At 40.0% G+C, this 20,635-nt stretch overlaps 2 protein-coding genes across 3 annotated transcripts in view; one reads left to right on the forward strand and one right to left on the reverse strand.

Moving 5' to 3' along the window:
* SLC12A4 (solute carrier family 12 member 4) overlaps window positions 1-20,635 on the reverse strand; it is a 1,264,335-nt gene that overhangs the window by 411,862 nt on the left and 831,838 nt on the right. The gene's annotated exons all lie outside the window — the stretch shown is intronic.
* EDC4 (enhancer of mRNA decapping 4) overlaps window positions 1-20,635 on the forward strand; it is a 257,782-nt gene that overhangs the window by 143,174 nt on the left and 93,973 nt on the right. Inside the window, exons 14-15 of the mRNA XM_075187439.1 lie at window positions 1,999-2,094; window positions 5,296-5,474. Coding sequence (XP_075043540.1) covers window positions 1,999-2,094; window positions 5,296-5,474 — 275 coding nt within the window. The remainder of the gene's footprint in view (window positions 1-1,998; window positions 2,095-5,295; window positions 5,475-20,635) is intronic.

A 20,635-nucleotide genomic window follows, 5' to 3' on the forward strand; every position in this document is an offset into this window, starting at 1 on the left:
AAGATCACATTTTTAATAATGGGATTCCAAATGAATAATACAGGTTGTTAGAAAATGAGTCTCATTGTCACCAGCATTACTGTCCTCTATTTTGGACTATGGACAACTAAATTTAGAAATGATTTAAATGTTTCTGGTATACAAGTAAATGGTACTTTACATAAACAAATGCTGTGTATGAACGATATTTTATTAAGTGCATCACACCCAGCAAAATAAGTCTAGTAATGAAATAATTTCAAATGCACCAAGAAATTTCAGGTCTTCACCTAAAGAATTTAATATCTAAAATATTACCTATAAGTCTTCCTACACTTGTAATTTTATTTTCAAAAAAATTATTGAACCCATATACTTAAGCTTAAAGTACTTTCATATGGAATTATTAACCCCACAATGTAAGAAAAAATGTTTTAACAAGGAGACACTAAGTTGGCAGTCTCTTTGTCCCTGATAAAATAAAATATTTCATAGCTGTACAGTGAAGTAATATTCCACATTTGGTGACCGAGAAAGATAGCATAGCTCGATTACACATTTGTGGACTGATTCAGTTCTAAAAAATAAAAAGCTGAAGAAACCCCGCCGCGTTATGATGTTGGTGAAAGCCGGGAAGGCCGTGGACGACTTCATCGATAGTCTGGTTCCTCTGCTGTCATCTGGTGATATCAACATTGATGGAGAGTTGCTAATTTATGGGAATTTCATGTTTCTACACAGGTGTAGGTTGGTTTGTTAATATATAAGTTTTTAAATGTTCCAATGTTCAGAAACGTGTCTTTAAAGTGTCTCACTGAAATAGCTGGAGTCAGTGTAAGCCAATATGAAGAGCAGTTTGTAACCCTTTTTACACTGACTATGATGCAACTAAAGCAGATGCTACCTTTGAACACAAATATTCGTCTTGCATATTCCAATGGAAAAGATGATGAGCATAGTGCATAGTGTCCCGGAATGGACGCAAGACACTACGGTTTTTGTTTTTTTAGTGAAAGTACCGCTCACTTTCACCGCAGCCAATTGAATCTGCCCCTTGGTATTTATACAAACTCACAAGTTACATTGGTGTATTATTCAACAATTATTTTTGCTTAATAAGAAACTATTGGGTCTATTTATGACAGTGTAATCAGCCATAAACCCGGAGTAAAGAGCTGTGTGCTCTGGAGAATGGACATGTCATAATTTATGAAGGCTTTAACACAGGAGAAATCAGAGATTTCTTCTGTATTAACCTACATTTCGTTGGTTACCACATTCACCATAGAACTCTGAGGACTGCAGTTAGTAATTTGCTAAGTAGCAAAAAGCAACATAACACCATTCTGAGATGGTGTTTATTTACCTGTCTTTGTGGGGTCCAGTGAAGCCAGAATAGCTTTGCATGTTTCCCTGCCTGGTCAAATCCTATGCATATGCGCAAACTTTAGCCGCTCATGTGCTGTTCAAATTCTACATTCGCCGGCAGCATTATGCTGCCACTGAAGACTTCAATCACTTCATCAAACAGGTGTTTTTTTGCTGGGACTCACTGAGTAGCCCCGGCATTGTAAAAGGTAGTGGTACTGCATTGTTTTTCTGCGATTTGCAGCCATACATAATTAGTTTTACCATTTCATATTATGAAATAGACCCCTATGTCTTAACATTTCTATTTTAATTATTTGTACCTTTAAACTTATTACTTGTATAGGATGCATATATATATATATATATATATATATATATTAATATTTGACATAGATTAGACACATAACTTTAATATAATATAAAATTTATTCACTTATTAATAGTTCTAAGCATTTAAAATCTAATTTCAGAGCTTATCTCAGAATATGAATTTTAAGTTCAGATGCATCTTATTTCAGTCTATGCAACAATTGGTGATTTCCATTAACATCCACCTATACAGTTTGACAGATTTATTATTAACTGGTAAACTGAATCATATGATATCTATTTTTTTTTTTATTTTTTTTTTTTATAACCTTTTATCAGAAACATCTACTCGGTTACCAGTTTGTGGAACATGGGAATCAGAATTAGGAATACAACTTGCAAACACACAATGGTCACAAACCTTGAGTGATACAGGTAATTTTTTTAGAAATACTTGATGAGCAAGCTTTTAAAACTTTGCATGATGCTCAGCAGTAATTTATTCTTTTAACCCCAAAACTAGTCCACACGTCATGTAATTAAAATTTTCACATTACAATAGATTTGCAGCGTGGCAGGACTGATATTTTTGAAGACTTGGTATGACACAATTAGGGATTTGACCGAGGCATGAAAAAAAAAATGCCACACCCAGCAAAGGCGAGGCAAATAGAGTTTGCACAGATAAATTATAAAACTTTGTCTAGCATATGCATAAGGATAGATTGCCTTTCAAAATCACCAGATTTTTACTCAAATTTGAATCAATGAGTATCCTTGAGTCATATCCCTAATTTGTATTGCATGCCAATTCTGACTCTTTTCCCTTTCTGTTTTTGGTGAATGGAGAAGATGGAAGCTTACGAAGAGCACTGAACCCTATGAAGAGATGACTTTTTTTTTTGCACTTAACAATCTTTCCAAAGTGTGTGATGACAACAGGGATTGAACACCGTAGAACATACTCTACTTTTCCCTGTCACTGCCCCACCACATCAGACTTGTTAAGACATTTGTTTGTGCAACACTGTGTCTCTCTAGATATAAGTGATCTAAAACTGCAGAGAGCCCATATTAACTTATGCTCTTGCCCATGTTCATGTAACCAAGGCCTTTAAGGCAAAGTAACTTTGAAAACTTCCTAGCTTAACCGAGCCTTGTCCAGGGAAAAACATGCACTAGACATAGTTTTATGCTAATTGGCTTTTATATAAGTTACAGAACTCTGAGATGACTTCTAATATTCTTGGAGTGCATTAATCCTCATAATACAGTAGTAGTAGTTTTCATGGCAAAACATTTAGGTTGTTTTATTTACCATTTTATTTTCTGGTGTTTTGTTTTGGTATACATTTGGTATATTTAATTTGATTTTTATGTATTTTGTTTTGCCATGTCGGGATCCCCTCGATGTAGAGCACTGTGTACTGTGTCAGCAGTTTATAAATAAATATTTTCTTTTTTTATGAGAAGCTGTGTATTGAGGATTCTGTACAAAGTAGCTTTTAGTTAAGGGAGTCTGAGGAAGAGCTGATGATTTGTCTACTATGACCAGTCTAATATCTACCTGAGATAAATTATAAATTATTTTAAATTTACTCAACTATTTATTTCTCCTTCAAAAAATCTGGGTTTAATGATCCATTTAAAATATAATTGGTAAAATTAATAAGGTGAAGGTGGTTTTCAATCATATGCTATACAATCCTTTAATCCAATACAATTTTTGAACATGATGACATAATTGTTAGTCTAATTCAAATTTTGCTAAAAATTCAAATATATGATTAATACAAGCAATTGGTGCTCAAATTCAACTAGATAGTACAATCATATATAGATGATGCGTACAATAATCTTTCCAGAAATTAATATATTCTTAGGTCTACTTTGCAATTGTGTCTTACTATCAGAAGCGCGTTCCCTTGTATCAAGGTGGCTGCTCTTTTTCCTGTTATTTCGACCAGAAATCTAAAATCTAAAGGGAATTTAAAAAAAAAAAAAAAAAGCTAGTGCACTAGATGCGCTATTTCATTTGTGGTTTTTTTCATCTGTTTAATATAATCCTGCTATCTGCTAGAGAAAATCCCTTGACAGTTCTTTAGTATCTAATGAAAGAATTGATATAATGCGCATGTGGTAACCAATCGTGGAGTTACACAGTAGAACTCATTGATTGGCTGGAAGCAATTTAAATGTCCCGCTCCACAAGCAGTCTGCTTGTCTTGAAAAAACAAGATACAGTGAACCGTGTCTTGGCATCTCTGCTGGGTGCCACTGTCCTAAATGTCAATTATTATATATTAGACAGGTTGTTATAATATTCCCATTTTTGGTAGGTGAGATGCAGGATTAGAATATGGTATCATGACCGTGAGGGATAGCTTAACCAGACATGAGGGACATTAACCCCGCGGGTTTGTGAATTACCCATACCATGGAAGGTTAGACTCCTACACCATAGACATATAGTATCATCATCATCTATTTATTTATATAGCACCAGCATATTCCGTAGTGCTTTTACAATTGGGAGCAAACACAGTAATGCAGCTTGTTGGTAATACAAGCGGAGGTATGAGGTCCCTGCTTACAATCTATGGGACAATGTGAGTTTGATACATGAGGTTATGTTTTACATATTGCATACTGGTCCCAGTACCGGTGGTACTCACTATTACAACTGTTTAAATCACAACACTACTTACCCCGGCATGATGAAACCGAAGACCTCATCGCCGACTGAGTGGAAAGACTGACCGCTTGAAAGGCAGACTTTACTAAATTGCAGCAGTTGAAGATCCTGGCATCGTCAGATTGAAGGGAAACACTGTTATCCGACCTCTAAAGGCTGTAATTTAAAGAGTCGCCACCTATACAATGTATGTGGCTTATTAAACAACCTTGTACATGCGGCGCCTGTTTAAATTACTACTTTAAGAGGTCGGATGACCGCGTGTCCCTTTAATCTGACGTCATCGAACGCTGCCGGGATCTTCAGCTGCCGCAATTTAGTAAAGTCTTCTTTTCAATCGGCGATGAGGTCTTCGGTTTCATCGTACCGGGGTAAGTAGTACAGTGATTTAAACAGTCATTATATAGTGCATTCCACAAAGTGCGTGCAGCCTGAAAAAAGTCTTGTAAGCTGAAATGGGAGCAGTAATGGGCGAAGGTGAGCGATGCAGATCTTGTGCAGAATGGAGGTGTCTAGGTGGGAGATATTTTAAAACAAGTGATGAGATGTATGTTGGTGCAGTTTTGTTGATGGCATTCTAGTTGTAAGAATTATTTTTATTGAATTACTGATAAAGTTTTGATTTTAATGTCAAGTATTTATGCTAAATTTGAGTTTTGAGTGATACATGATGTTGCACAATCTCTTTGCACACTACATAGTTTAAATATTGTTCTTTCTATTCATTCTCCTGTTATTAGTTCAGTAGTAGCACCTCCTTGTCAATTATAACTATCATGTGAAAATTAAGGATTTACCTACTTGATGGGGCGTTAACGGCAATAGGAGGTCACCCTTTTTTTTTAGCAGTTCAATAATTAGCAGTATTCACAGTTTTTGTGATAATTAAGATAGCACCTCGTCTCCCTTGACCTTTGAATCTTGCATATGTTTGTTTTCAGCAACTCCAGATCAAGTAATAGACATCGGCCCAGAAAAGTTGCCAGCTGCTGAATCCCTCGATGGATCCCAATCCGATCTTCTTAGAGCCACCACAGATTTCCTTTTGCTGCCGACAGACTCTAAGCCTAAATTAATGACTCCAGATGCTTTTATGATGCCAAGTGGTTCGGTTCAACAGGTAACATATTACAGCTGCAACCGACTTGTGCATTGCTCTTTGTTTTCTGTGAATTAAGTACTGTAATATCATGGTATTCTAAGCCATCTGTTTCGGTACAAAGTACTTGACAGGAATCTGTTCCAGACAATTAATACTTTGTGCTTAGGAATATTTCAGTAATACAGAATACTACCATATAACATATGTATCCCAGTAAGTGAATTTAGGGCAGGTGCATTGCCCTAATATGAACACATTATTTTCTGTGCTGTTTTTCACACACACACACACACACACACACACACACACACACACCAAAACTGCAAGTATAATAAGGGACAGTCAAAGAATGTGATTATTTAATGTCAGAGGATGGGGTGATTGACCTAATGGGTGAGATTCAATTCTAAAAAAAATGCTGCATGAGGTGTCTTAAACTGGTGCTAGACACTGTGCGCCATATTTTTTTCCACAGAAGTATCCTTCTTTTTTGTTCGGCCCCATAGAGGCCAATTGAATTTCCCCCAAATGTGTCTCAGGTATATCAAAGAAGGATTGGTGCATTAATGAAAGAACCATACAGCTGGGATTTGCACCTGTTTTGTGACATAAACTTTTATTATGTTTGCCAATTACTGCCTAAAAAATGTTTACCAAAATATGCCTAAACTGCTAGGCCATTAGTGTTAGCAGGGAATCTCATATGTTTTGAATGTTGACAAAATGTTCATTCTAATTTGTTTTGAATGTGTCTTATTAATTCACAATACATTAAAATATATTTTTTACTTTGATTTCATACGCACAATTACCCCTTGCATTTGTCTAAGCTATCCTTGGGGTCATATGTTCAGGAGCATTAAACATATTTTATGAATACCTGAGCTATGATTTACAAGTAGTCAAAAATTGTCTGTGTGATACCATCCAAAAAAATAAAGGTAAAAAGGTCAATTCTCCATATAACTAAAAAACAAAGGGGTGTGGTCACACAGAGAGGGGACTTGTTATCTATTATTCACGGGAAAATCTTGCATCCCAAACTAGAAAGGGTGCACTCTTATTTGTTTTAAACATAGAACATACAAAAAGAGAAAAAAGAAAAAACGTGAGAGGCACTCTAGTCCCTCAAAAATGGATTTCAAGTATAAATATAAAACTTCACTTTTATTATATTGCTTTTAAAAGAAAAAACAGCAAAATAATAAAAAATGTGAGTGATGTGTATGTAATGTATTAAAATACAAAATACACCCGACAGCAGTACAGGAAATAATATCTTCATTCAAGCAGCAAGAGAGTAATCCTCAGTATTTTATTAATCTCTCTATTGAGTCTGTCATCAGATCTCTTAATGCTGTATATATAGTGCAGCTAATCTCCAATTATCTCTAAAAAAGAGATAATCTCAAAGTGTTTTATTGCTTAAATCCTATCTGTTTCCAAATCTAATTAGGCTAAATCACATAGTCCAGGGTATAATATTCGCATGTACATCATGTGTTTCATTGTAAAAACCCCAGAAAATTGGATCTCACGAGAAAGGGATGGGTAGATACTACCATATAAGACTCCAAATTGTAATCAATCGAGGACCACGTGTGCCATCTAATCACCCCTTATTTGAGTCAAGGTATCCTCAATTATTGATGTTATAAGTAATATCCCTAATTTCCATCAGCGCATTGAAATGAAAGTTAATTTAGCGATACCTCATCACTTTATTGGGTGAAACAAAAGGCATAATTTAGACACTTCTGTTATAGCTAAGTCTTTGTTTTCTTGAGAATAAACTAAAGGATCACTCTCAAAGATATTGTCAATACCAAATATCGGAGAAAGTATATATCTTTAGTCTCATATTCTCCTGACAAACATATATGACAATATGTAGTTCTCGCTAGTCTATTATGTATACAGCGCTCAAATCCCTTCTTATATAATTCGTGAACTCTCAAACAAGAGAGCGGCATCCCCCAGGCTCTTTATAGTATAATAAGCCCCTAAAGGAGAAGTGCACGATTGTGAGCGGATCACATGAATAGCTAATGAACGCATAGTATCGCCGCTCATAAGGGCTAGTCTATAAGTATCAAATTCTTATATTCCCCTAGACTGCCCATATCATTATATTGATCCCCTCTAGGAAAACATGTTTCCATATACATGGTACAAACAGACAGCGAGCGCATAGAAACGCGCTCATAAATTACTGCAGCGTTACTTGGAGCAGGAGATTCAATGCCTGTCTTTGCTGTCGGGTGTAAGTGACGTCACTAATGACGCCAATTTACCCCGACGTACGTTTCGCACATAGCTTTTTCAAGGTGGTAACCCGAGAAGCCTACTCGGGAAGTTAATATACTAAGTCCATCCAATCGCCTTGCGCCTATATGATTGGCAGTTATATCCGCAAATCAAAGGATAAACACATAGGAATTGATATCAACAGGAGAGAGAGGAGAAAGAAAAAAGGAGGAGTCTCTCTCCTTAGTTAAATAAAGTAATTGCATCCTTTTTACTCCCAAATCATCTTATTATTCACCTATGACTATCTTATTAGTTTCTCTATATATGATTACACCAGGTAAGTAAATAAGTGTTAAATATCTAAGTTAATTAAATAAAATATTAATCATTTCCCTATTAAAAGAATGTAAATACACTCCACAGATTGTATTTTTAAAGGGGGAGTGATTTTACAAATCATTAATGAAAAGTACCATCTAGTTTTAAGGATATATGATACATCTCAGGTGTTAATGAACATTCGAATGCCATCACTTGTATTATATATCACCACAGGTCACTTTCAAATTACTAAGTCCCCAAATGACATCTTCTATATCCTATAACAGGGGGGATTTTTGATGTTATCTGATAAGCATTTATTTAATGTGTGGAATTTCCAAACCACAAGAAAAGTGCCCATATAATTACATAATACTACCTCATAGAAAACTTGCATATCTGTTGTACTCATTTAATCCTTGTGGTGAGAGTGAATTAAGTAAAAATATCCACTTGCTCTCACGTTGTAATAAGATTTTGTCAATATCTCCCCCTCTAATTCCCAAGATTACTTTTTCTACGCCATAGCATTTCAAACCCTCAGTGTGACAATTGTGCCTGTGAAAAAAATGCTTAGCCACTGGGGATAATTTTTTCATATTTTCTTTGTCTCGTCGGGCGTTCCTAATAGATCCAATATGTTCTAGGATTCGCAATTTAAGTTTTCTTTTAGTTTTCCCACATAAACTTTAGTGCATGGGCACTTCAATATGTATACAACACCACTGGTGTTACAGTTGATGTATCCATTGATAGTATGTGTGGTTTCAAATTTGTCCATAATTTTTACTGTTTTCTCCATATGGACACACGCTTTACAGCTACCACAAAAGTAAGATCCCTTGGTGACATCTCAGGATTTCTTTTCCCTAAAATTAAAACGGTCTAAAGCTAAATCAAAAGATAGTCCAGCTTTCTAAAACAAACAATATACATTATAGATCACTGTGTCAGTATTTACATAAGTAGGAGGATTTTGTGCACAATAGAGCTGTACTGGGATACACTCGCCTATCTAAAGTTTAAGCATCTCCATTAATTTAAAATAAATAAAATGAAGCAATGGTTTCTGTTTTTGTTGTAAGTGAATGGTGTACACTAAGGGAGGTTCAATTGACAGCGTTGTGGCGCATGTAGTTGCCTCTGTGAGGTGCGAGGAAAAATGAATGTGTGCAAATATGACTTCAATATAAACATATCAAGATAAATATGGAAAACGTAACAAGATTCAGGAACATGTCATTTGTAATACAATCAGAGGTTTTTATGGTCTGTATTCTACCTGTGGAAAAATCTTCATTACGACAACAAATAGAATCCTAGGCAATATCAGTAATGTCAGCGAAAACCTGAACAATTGACCCCTGACAAGTGTCGCCAAACACTCTTTGAAATTTCAGAACAGCAATTTATACAATTTGAGTATTTGGAATGGAAGCAATACACAGAAAAATAAGAGGAGGTGACATTGATCTATATCTTCTTTGGAAAGAGAAAAAAAATATTTTTATGTTGAATAGTGTCACCCCTAATGGCCTCAATTAGAAACATTAAACACTTTGAATTACTAACAAATTAATTAGGTAAGAAGAACATACAGATTCACAAATAGAGTAATATACATTCCTAATATGATTTATAAATATCTGAGAACTACAACAAATGTGCCGCACGCCGCTCACCAATGGCTGCCACCCGGTAACCTGAATATCATTCATTCCTCATTCCCTGCTTGTTCCCTGGCTGTCAGGCCAGCAATCAGCTCTGCACATGCGCAGGTAATCATCTCGCCTGTCCCGCTCATCCATTGGTTACCTCTCATTTATAAGGCTCCTCCCAGCACCTCTCAGTGCTGGTTCCTCTTGTCAGACTTGTGGCCTGGAAGCAGCTCATGCAGTTTGCTGCTGCAGTCACCTATTACTTGCTCCACTCGTTAGTGGTAAATACTGCAGATCATATCTACCATCTCTCCAAGTGTATTGCTGCAACTCGCCTACTATCTCTCTGTGGACTATCACTGAGCATCACTCAGTAATCCTACTCATTTGTGGCTATCTAGTGCCTACATTCTTCTCTGCACTAGGTTCTCTATCACTGCTCACTGGGAACTCCCCTAGAGGGCCGTGACCTGCTTGGAAGCTGCCAAGCCCAAATTCCCTTGCGGGAACCTCTGGTGAAAACCTTCCACTTTGTTAGATTCCATGCCTCTGGGTGAAGTACCATCACTCCCAGGCAGAACAGAAGGATCCCAATCATCCTAGTGAATCCTGACAGTAAAAACCAGCCATGACGGATCCTGATAGAGAACCTTCAGCTAAAGATCTACTCCAACATCTTGTTGGAAGGTTAGAACGGCAAGATACTATACAAGTGCAAGTATTACAATGTTTGCAATATCTGGCCACCCGCTTGGGCGCTCTTCAAGTAACTCCTTCACCTCCAGCCGCAGTTCAAGTTCCGACTCAGCCTCTTGTATTCGAAGCATCTCCTGCTTCCGCCACGTTACGCCTCCCCACTCCTTCCAAATTTGATGGGGACCCCAGGTTTAGTAGGGGATTTTTGAACCAATGTTCATTTCAATTTGAGCTCCTTCCGCAGAACTTTCCTACCTTTAGGTCCAAGGTCGCCTACATTATATCCCTGTTATCTGGACAAGCGTTAGCCTGGACTTCCCCTCTCTGGGAGCGGAACGATACCCTCCTCAATGACTCATCTGTCTTTATCATGACTTTTGAAGATCTTGATGAACCTGGTCCGGTTATTTCCGCAGCTTCTTTTTTCTCTGGCTATGCCAGGGCATACGTTCTGTGGCACAATGTTATTGAATTCTGGACCTTGTCTTCAGAACTTCAGTGGAACGAAGAAGCCTTGGTAGCAACCTTCTGGCAGGGCCTTTTTGATCAAGTGAAGGATGCCCTATCCTCCCAGGAATTACCTGCTACTCTTGATTCATTCATTTCTCTGTGTAACAGGGTGGATCTACGGTTCCGAGAAAGATCTTCTCAAAGAGTTTCCCAGACGTCCACCTCTCTGACTGGCGCCTCAGTGTCTATCTCCCACTTCTTCCTATGAACTCATGCAGTTGGGCCGCTCTCGACTAACTCCGGAAGAGAGAGAAAGGAGAATTAAGAATAAATTATGTATTTATTGCGGAGACCCTGGACACCTTCTTGTCATTATCATGTCCTCTTTTGTGCTACGCCAAATTAGAAAAAATTATCCTGATATTGTCTGTCTATTGGAGACTCACTTACATGGTGAAAGAGTACTTGCCTTTAAAAAAGCATGGGTGGGTAGGGCTTACCACTCTACACACACAACTAATTCTTGAGGGGTCTCTGTATTGGTGCATAAACGTCTGGGTTTTTCCTTGGAAAAAATTCAGGTGAATGCAGGGGGTAGGTTTATGCTGATGAGAGCTGTCATTAATTGGGTCCCGATGCTTCTTTTAGCTGTATTTATACCCCCACCGTATAAGAGTGAGGTATTAAAGTAGTGTGGTGAATTCATGGCAATTTTCCCAGAGGTTCCCGCTATATGTGTAGGGGATTTCAATAATGTGATCAATGCAGCTATTGATGGATGACGAGAGCAAAATGTAGTAATTGGTCAATCGAGGTCGGCTTTTTTGGCCTTGGTAGATGAAATGAGTTAGTAGATGTATGGCGATTGAGGCATCCAGAAGAGATCCAATTCTCCTTCTTTTCTACATCATACAATGCATTTTTAAGAATTCATTTAGCTTTGTTGTCACATTCTTTGGTACTGCTGGTAAATGGGGTGGAGTATATGGCTAGAGGGATCTCTGATCATTTGCCTCTCTGTCTATTGATTTTGCTATGGACAGAGGCCAGTCCTTTTGAAAATTGAACCCTTTTGGCTGTCTTTGATGGGTACGGGAGCATCACTGGTGATGCAGTGGGAAGGTTTCTTTGTGGATAATTCTGTGACAGCACGGCCACCAATACTTTGGGACGCTTTTAAAGCTTTTTTGAGGGGGACATTAATCGCTGGTGTGGCTGAAATTAAAAAGTCGTCTAGATTAAAGGAACAAACATTAGAGAAAACATGTAAATTATTAGAAGAGCAATATATAGATGATTAAAACTGAGGTTACAAGGCACGCTTGGCAATTGGCCCAGAGGGAGTGGGTTGACTGTTTTTGATAAATCTAAACGCAAGTTACTCTTTTCTACGCATGTACAATACACTGAGGGAGATAGGCCAGAAAACTACCATTTCTATCTGACAAGGATGGAGAGGGCGGATGCTGCAGTACCGGTTATTTGTGAGGATAGTGGGATCAAGAGGTATCTGATGCATGATATTGTTGAGGTGTTTTATAAATACTATACTAATACATATAGGTCACAGGTCCGGTATGACTTGGCTGCTTTACAGTCTTATTTGAATGGTATTTCTCTTCCCGTGCTCTCTGATAGTAGGGAGTATCTGGATTCACCTTTCACTCTCGAAGAAATTGACATAGCTATTATGTCATTCCTGTCACGGTTCTCAAACAGAAGTACAGCTAGGAGTCATGAATTCGGTGAAAACACTCTGTGTTTATTTGCAGAGAGGTGATAACAACAGGTAATAAGGAGCAGTGATAAATACCAGGTTCCAGCTGATGCAGCAAGTAGCATGAATGTCCAGAAACAATCAGGTAAGGACAACAGGAAATGACATCACAGGATGGGACAACAATAACCAGCAATGACTGCTGGGAGGAACAGGTATATATAAGGGGAATGAGACACACCCAGGTGCATGAGATAATTAGTGAACATACAGGTTAACTCCTTAAGCACAAGAATAATGCACGATAGCAGCACCTCTGGTGAAAAGAGGTACTGCTGGAACACAAAATAGAAATACAAATAATAGAATGACAAAAAGGCAGGAGCTGCCATGCAAGGCAGCATGTAATGCATACGCTGTAGGCAGATCATGACAATTCCCTAATGGCAAGGCTCCTGGAGTAGACGGTATACCAATTGAACTATATAAAAAACATTGGCCCGGGGGCGTGGCCTGGCAGCCATCGTGAGTGGCAGCATTAGAGGAGAGCTCCGATAACACTGGCTCAATTTGGACCTCAAAAGTCCCCATCTGCCCCTCTGACCTGCAAGAGTGGGATCTGGTACCTCCCTGGACCGGGGTGAGAATGGGTCTGCCATTGCTGAGGGCTCCAACAGCCCCAACGCACGTTCCCGGAGGCCCTGTATAGCGCTCACCTCATTGCTGGTCCCCGCCTTCTTGCAGCCTCACCACCTTTACCCGTCCCCAGCGGCGGCTCTGGCACACAAAGAGGGAGACCCTTACCTGGTCCGACGTTGGTGCCTCCTGCGGCCTTCATCCAGCGCCTCACCCGCGGTCTCCAGCTCCAGCGGTGACCAGTCAGCAGCACTTCCGGTCCCCGGCGCGGGACTTCCGGTCGGCGTGTCCCCGCAAAAAGCCAGCCTGCAGTGAGTACCTCACCCCCTCCAAGCCCAGCTGTGTCCCCATAAGACACACACAAAACTCCTCCTGCACCCAGCCTGCGGTCTCCAGGTCCTCGGAAGCCGTCCAGCCGCACTTCCGGTTGTCGATACTGGACTTCCGGTTGGCGCGGCTCGGCATACACCCGGTCTGTGGTGAATTTGTGCCCTATCCCCTCCAAGTCCAGCAGTGCCTCCACAAGAAATATATATATATATATATATATATATATATATATATATATATATATATATAAAAAGGGGCTTGCATTACTCCCTGCTGGGGATCAGCGCTCTGGATCTGTATGTGTGTGAAGTGCCCAATTCATGGAAACTGTGACTAGTGATCTCATTCAAAGTAGTCACCTCTGGGCATTTAGCACAGTAATATTGCAGCAGGAGGACCTATGTTGCCAACAAATAAAATTGTCTAACTCAAAAATTTACAATTGAAAGTGTTGCCTTGTCCCTGTTGTACAACACAGTTTCTCTGTTACTGTGTCTACTCTGCCATCTAGTGGCCAGACAACGTCAGTTCAGCCGAATCAAGTTTAACACAGCCGGGTGACCTTTTAACCACTCAAGCCCTAAACAACATCTTTTAATTTCCATTTCAGAGTGGCCACTTGTTCCCTCGGCATGTTCGTTTAAATAATACTATCAGGCCCGGCCCACCCGGAGACACGCTTGTTCTTGCCTATAAATCCTGCCTGGTGCCTTGTTATTAATCATGCATAAAAACAGCTCCAGAGGTAAAAGGGGGACGCAGACGGGAATCCTCCAACACATGACAAGACAGGATTCTCCCGTGCATACCACCTCTCCCCCTCCGTCTCTTCAAGCCTCAACGGAAAACCCGTCTGATTCAGCGGAAGCTTTAGCCACTATCCAGGCTATGATGGTTTCACTCCAGAACACCTTCACAACCGAATTTCAAAAACTCGGCGGATCTCCGTGGCGAAATTGCACAGTTGACCAAGCACACTGCTTCTATTGAAAATAAAGTGGATTGCAACTCTAAAGTGCTGCAGGAAACAACGCAAGATATTGACTATCTGAACAGGGAGCTGTTGTTCTATAAAGAGAAATCAGAAGATCTTGAAAACAGAGAATGCCGGAATAATCTTCGGATTCGCAATATCCCCGAATTGGTGGACCATCAGCAGTTGGAACCCTATTTGGTCCGTTTATTTCAAAAATTAGTTCCTGAGCTCTCAGAACAAACCATATGCATTGAACGTGCACATAGGGCCCTGCGCCCTAAGCCTAAAGACACAGAACCTCCCAGGGATGTGGTCATGAGGTTTCTGTCCTTTAAAACCAAGGAAAGCATAACTACAGCAAGCAGGAACTCTCCTTATATTCTAGTCGAAGACTCCAGGATTCAAATCTTCCAGGATCTGGCTCCATCCACAATCTTGAAGCGCAGAGAATTAAAGGACGTTAAAAGAACTTTGCGAGAGCATGGTTATAAATATAAGTGGGGTTTTCCCTTTCGCTTAATTGTAGACGCAGGTGGCCGCCAAATCAGCATAAGGGACCCTATCAAAGGCGAGGACTTGCTACGGAAACTTGATTTGGGCCATCCGACCTCGGATCCGATTTCCAGTCAGGGGTAGTAGTTCTCTTTTTCCTCTGTTACTCTCAATTGAAATGTACCAAGTGTAGTGGTTTAGTATAGCTTGAATTATAAAACACATTAATCAGTCAGTTCTATAAATAAGTCATGTTTAATATGCTACTCATATTTTTTTTGTGTTACTCTGGCTTTTGCACGTTTAAATGTGTTTGTTATGCTCACACTTTGTTTTTCAAGTTGTTCTTTAGGATGACCTTCTGCTGTTGGGGGTCGGCCATGTCTCCTGGGCTCTTCTGCCGTTTCGCACTTTATGAGTGATGAGATCTGATCGATGTTACGGTTCTGTTTACAGTCGATATCTGTGGTTTCGGTTGGGTTGCTCAGGGGGCGGGGCCGCCTCCTGCTGCTGGAGTTCGGATGGAGACTTAAAGTCCCCTGGGGGAATTTTGTTTTGTTTTAGTATTTAAGTTCTTACTATTGCCTAAAATGTTCCTATATGCATGTTATTGTTTTATTGTAATTTTCTTGAAGGATTTGTACTACTGTTTGTAATACGTGTTTCTGGGTGGGGTGGGCTAGGTTTGTCTGCCCGGCCTTGCACCCCATATACATTGGGTCATTGGAGGGTGTGGACGGTTTAGTCCTCACATTCTCACTATTCACATTACTTTAATTTTAGTTACTTGAAACCCAAATCCTGAGCCCATTCATCCCGTCCTACTTGTGATGGTTTGAATTCCCATTTTTCCGTGGGCTAAACCTCAGTGTCCACCTCTTCCCCCACTTTTCGTTGTGGAGGATGGTCGGTCACTAGCTACCCTTATCCCCTCACCAACACTCCCCTTCCACACTTTCCCTTTTCCTTTCTTTCTCTTTTCTCTTTGCTATCCAAGCTCTACTTGCTCCCCTTTGCATATTTATTTTAGCACGTCTTTTAGTACTTTTGTACTGCATCATGTCTTTGACCCTTGCTTCTATTAACGTTAAGGGGCTTAACACCCCACAAAAAAGATCATTATTACATAGAACTGTAAAAGATTTGAAAGCTGACTTTGTATTGTTACAGGAGACTCATTTTAAACAGGGTGACCATCCCTCCTTGTCCTCCCGTAGATTTCCTACTGTGGAATATGCCTCTTTGCCAGTCAAGAGGTGTGGAGTTGCCATCATGATCAGGAACTCCGTGCCCTTTCAGCTCACAGTGTCTAGTCTAGACCGCGAGGGCCGCTTCATCATACTTGTGAGTCAGGTGGGACATCAAACTATTACTGTGGCGACTGTATATGCCCCATATACTGGTCAGTCTAGTTTTTTTAACAATTTTTTTATTGAGCTAAGTAAAATACAGAGAGGTCTTCTCCTGTTACGCGGAGACATTAATACTATCCTGTCAGAGGAATTGGACAGGTCAGGAGCGCGACGTGTCCCCCCACCTACTACCCAAACAAAAACGTTGCTCATGCATATGGCTGGGGCTGGTCTGTTTGACTCTTGGAGAGCCCATAACCCCTCCTCTCGAGACTACACCTTCTACTCACATCCACACAATTCTTACTCCAGAATTGACACGATTATGGGTTGCAGTAAAGTTATACAACTTCTCACTCGCACTGACATACTCCCCAACCCTTGGTCGGACCATTCAATAGTCACAGCTTCGTTTGATTTGATGGATAAATCTAAAAGTAGTTTGTCCTGGAGATTAAACGAATCTTTGCTCAAACTGCCCGTGTTTAAAGAGCAGATAGAGTCTCACCTCCAAGAATATTTTGACATTAATTTGACGCCTGACATCTCTCTTCCCACGACTTGGGAGGCGCATAAAGCAGTTATTAGAGGGGCCATTATTAAGTTTGCCTCCTTTCGTAAAAAACAACAAACCTTGAAACTAAACTCTCTTACTGCCCAGTTGCAACAGCTCGAGGGTATTCACAAACAAAATCACTCAAAACAAGTTTATAAGCAAATTCTTTCTATTAGAGGTGAAATTCAATCTTTGTTGGCGGAAAAGACCGAGAGAGCCCTTCATTGGCTCAATCAAAAATTTTATGAGAAAAGCAACAAATTGACACTATGCTAGCAAATAAACTGAAAGCAAAACAAACAGCTCAGGCAATAATGGCAGTAAGAGACAAGAAAGGTTTGGTGAATTACGACCCGAAAGTTATCGACAACTCTTTTTACAGTTACTATAAGTCTTTATACAATTTGAATAAAGAGGGCTACCCTTTACCCCCTCACCATCTGTCATTCAACAATTCTTAAGAACGTGTAACCTCCCAAAACTAGACAAGAACATAGCTTCTAAATTGAACAAGGACATCAGTGTAGAGGAGCTTAAGGCAGCTCTTAAATCCCAAAAGACTTCCAAGGCCCCTGGTCCTGATGGATTCACCACCTCTTACTATAAAACTTTTAAGCATATTCTGTCTCCGCACTTACTCTCTTTTTTTAACTCAATCCTACAGGGGGAGCAATTTCATAGAGACACCACACGTTCCAATATTATAGTGATACCCAAACCCAATAAAGATCCCACGGCTTGTGCTAACTATCGGCCCATCTCGTTGCTAAACTCGGATATTAAACTATTTGTCAAAATTTTGGCAAATAGGTTGAATAATCATTTGTCACACCTTATAGATTCAGATCAAGTTGGATTTGTCCCAAACAGACAAGCCCTAGACAATACCAGGAGAACTATAGATTTGATTTCATATATAAACCAAACCAAAATCCCTTCTGTAGTCTTGGCGTTAGACGCAGAGAAGGCCTGCGATAGGCTCTCCTGGCCATTTATGTTTCCAACCCTACAATTCTCTGGATTTTCCGGTAATTTTCTTCAAGGCATTCAAGCCTTATATCATAACCCATCTTCCTCTGTGTCGACAAATGGTTTGAGCTCATCCGTGTTTGGCATTAATAATGGGACGAGACAAGGTTGCCCTCTCTCCCCTCTAATTTACGCACTTTGCATTGAACCACTAGCTGCCCGGATTCGGCTGAATCCAGATGTGAAGGGAATCCAGGTCCGGGAGTAGCCAATATAAGATCTCGCTGTTCGCAGATGATGTTCTCCTTACGTTATCATCACCTCAAACTTCTCTCCCTAATTTATTTGCGGAACTGCAAAATTTTGGTTCTCTTTCTGGTTATAAAGTAAATAACTCCAAGTCAGAAGCGCTTGCGCTACATCTTCCACCTCACATAAAGAAATTATTAGAGCTCAACTTTGAGTTTCAGTGGCGTCCTCGGGCAATTCGATATCTGGGAGTCTATATAACAACCTCTTACGAAATTCTGTTTCAAACTAACTACCCACCACTGCTATCCACAATAAAACAAGACTTGGTGACCTGGAGTTCTCTTTACATCTCGTGGTTCGGGAGAATCAATACCATCAAAATGAATGTCCTACCCAGACTTTTATATTTATTCCAGACCATTCCGGTTAAAGTCCCTGACTCTTTCTTAAACTCTATTTAGTCCATATGTGGCAAGTTCGTGTGGCAAGGCAAGAGACCCAGACGTAGCAAACTTTGTCTAGCTAAATCTAAATAAAACGGTGGCCTAGGCCTTCCCTTATTCGACAAGTACTACCAAGCCACACAGCTGACTCACCTCATTTCTTGGCTCTCTCCGTTAGGACTCAAGAAATGGGTTGATATTGAAGATTTGTTGTCTCCAGATATAGGTGTTCGTTTCTTACCTTGGATTCCTAGGAGTGTCAGACCAGCCTCAGCCTCTGTTACGCCCTCCATTTGTTTTATTTTGGAGGTTTGGGACAAATTGAATAAAAAATATACATTGGTCCCCTATCCCTCGCCTCTTACCCAGTTGTGGAGACACCCTAGATTCCCACAGGGTTGCATTAAGGCTTTGCTTACCCATGGTGGAAAGCGGGATTAGATCGATTCTTTCATTTGATGGGGGAACATGCGCCGCGCTCCTTCACAGACCTGAGTGAGAGATATTCACTTCCAAGCAACCTATATTTTCAATTGGTGCAAATCAAAAGCTTTATACAAGCCCAGACCCAATCATCTAAGTTGCGGCTGCCAACATCCTTCGAGAGGCACTGTATTTATAGTCCGGGTCGCCGAGGCTATATATCAATCCTGTATAGTTCCCTCGTGTCTTCTTTGTCGCCCCCTAAGGAAACGTTTGAGCAGGCTTGGGAACAGGTTCTCGGGGTGACCCTAGACGAGGAGAGATGGTCGCTTATCCGTGAAAGAATTTCGAGGTCTTCTATTAACACAGCCATACGTGAAAATGCGTATAAGGTTTATACTAGATGGTATATGGTCCCTGGGAGACTTCATTCTATTTTTCCCCTTACCTCAGATCTTTGTTGGCGTGATTGTGGGGCGGTGGGCTCTTTCCTTCATATCTGGTGGGATTGCCCTCTGGTGGCCAAATTCTGGGATGAGGTAATATTGTTGGTTCAACAGGTTACCTCAATTAATGTACCTAAGAATCCTCTATCGATACTTCTATACCAACCCATTAAGGGCATCACCAAAACATCGGATAAGCTTATTCGACACATATATAATGCAGCCAAGTTGCAAATAGCTAGTGAATGGAAGAAGGCCTCACAACCTTCTAGAGAGGGTGTTCTGAATAGAACTTGGCACACGGCATCCATGGAATATGTGACTAGCCTTCTCCATGACACAGTTCCCACATTCCACAAAGTGTGGGATCCTTGGTATAGCTTTAATGACAGTTCTATGCCAGGCCTCTCGTAAGCCTTGGATGCTCTTCTTTTCCTTTCTTTTTTCAATCTCTATAACCCTATTTCTTTTATTCCTTTTGCGCTCCACGTGTTCACCTTTCCCCCTCTTTTTATTATCTCACTGCTGTGGTGAGTTTCCAGATGAGGTTATGTACCCAACTTGGTCTGTCCCTTTCCCGTCCTTCCTTCATCTTGTTCCCCCAATAAAAATAAAAATTCTGGCAGTTTGTTATACTCGCTAATTCCATACAACAGTGCAGGAAGCACATTTGGAAATGGGAATACTTTCTATCTCAACATTCATTTTGTAGTCCTTTAACTCCCTACTGGAACGTACTGGGCTGTGAAAAACATATCTATTTGTTTTTTTTGGTGTTTTTTTGATGTTTATACCTATTTTTTCTCTTTCTTTTTTGAACCTTTACATTGTGTAATCCTGGTACTCGGATAATATGTTTGTCAAAGCACTGTTGTAATTTATTCTCATATGCTGTTACAAATAAAAAGTTTTAAAAAAAACAAACAAAAAAAAAACATTGGCCCTTCTTTGTCTCTAAGTTGTTGGACACATTCAGCGAGCTGGGTGAGACTGGTGCTCTTTCCCCTTCAATGGCAGAGGCAATAGTGGTGTTGCTGCCTAAAAGGAAAGATCTGTTGTACCCCGAGTCCAATCGCCCGATTTCACTGCTGTCAAGCGATGTTAATATCTTGGCTAAACTGTTGGCTTTGAGGTTGAATAGAGTGGTACTGGAATTGATTCATCCAGGTCAAATGGGACTTATGCCGGGCAAGTCCACATCTATTAATCTTA

Source organism: Mixophyes fleayi, chromosome 10 (genome assembly GCF_038048845.1).
Source record: "Mixophyes fleayi isolate aMixFle1 chromosome 10, aMixFle1.hap1, whole genome shotgun sequence".
NCBI classification, from domain to species: Eukaryota; Metazoa; Chordata; class Amphibia; order Anura; family Limnodynastidae; genus Mixophyes; species Mixophyes fleayi.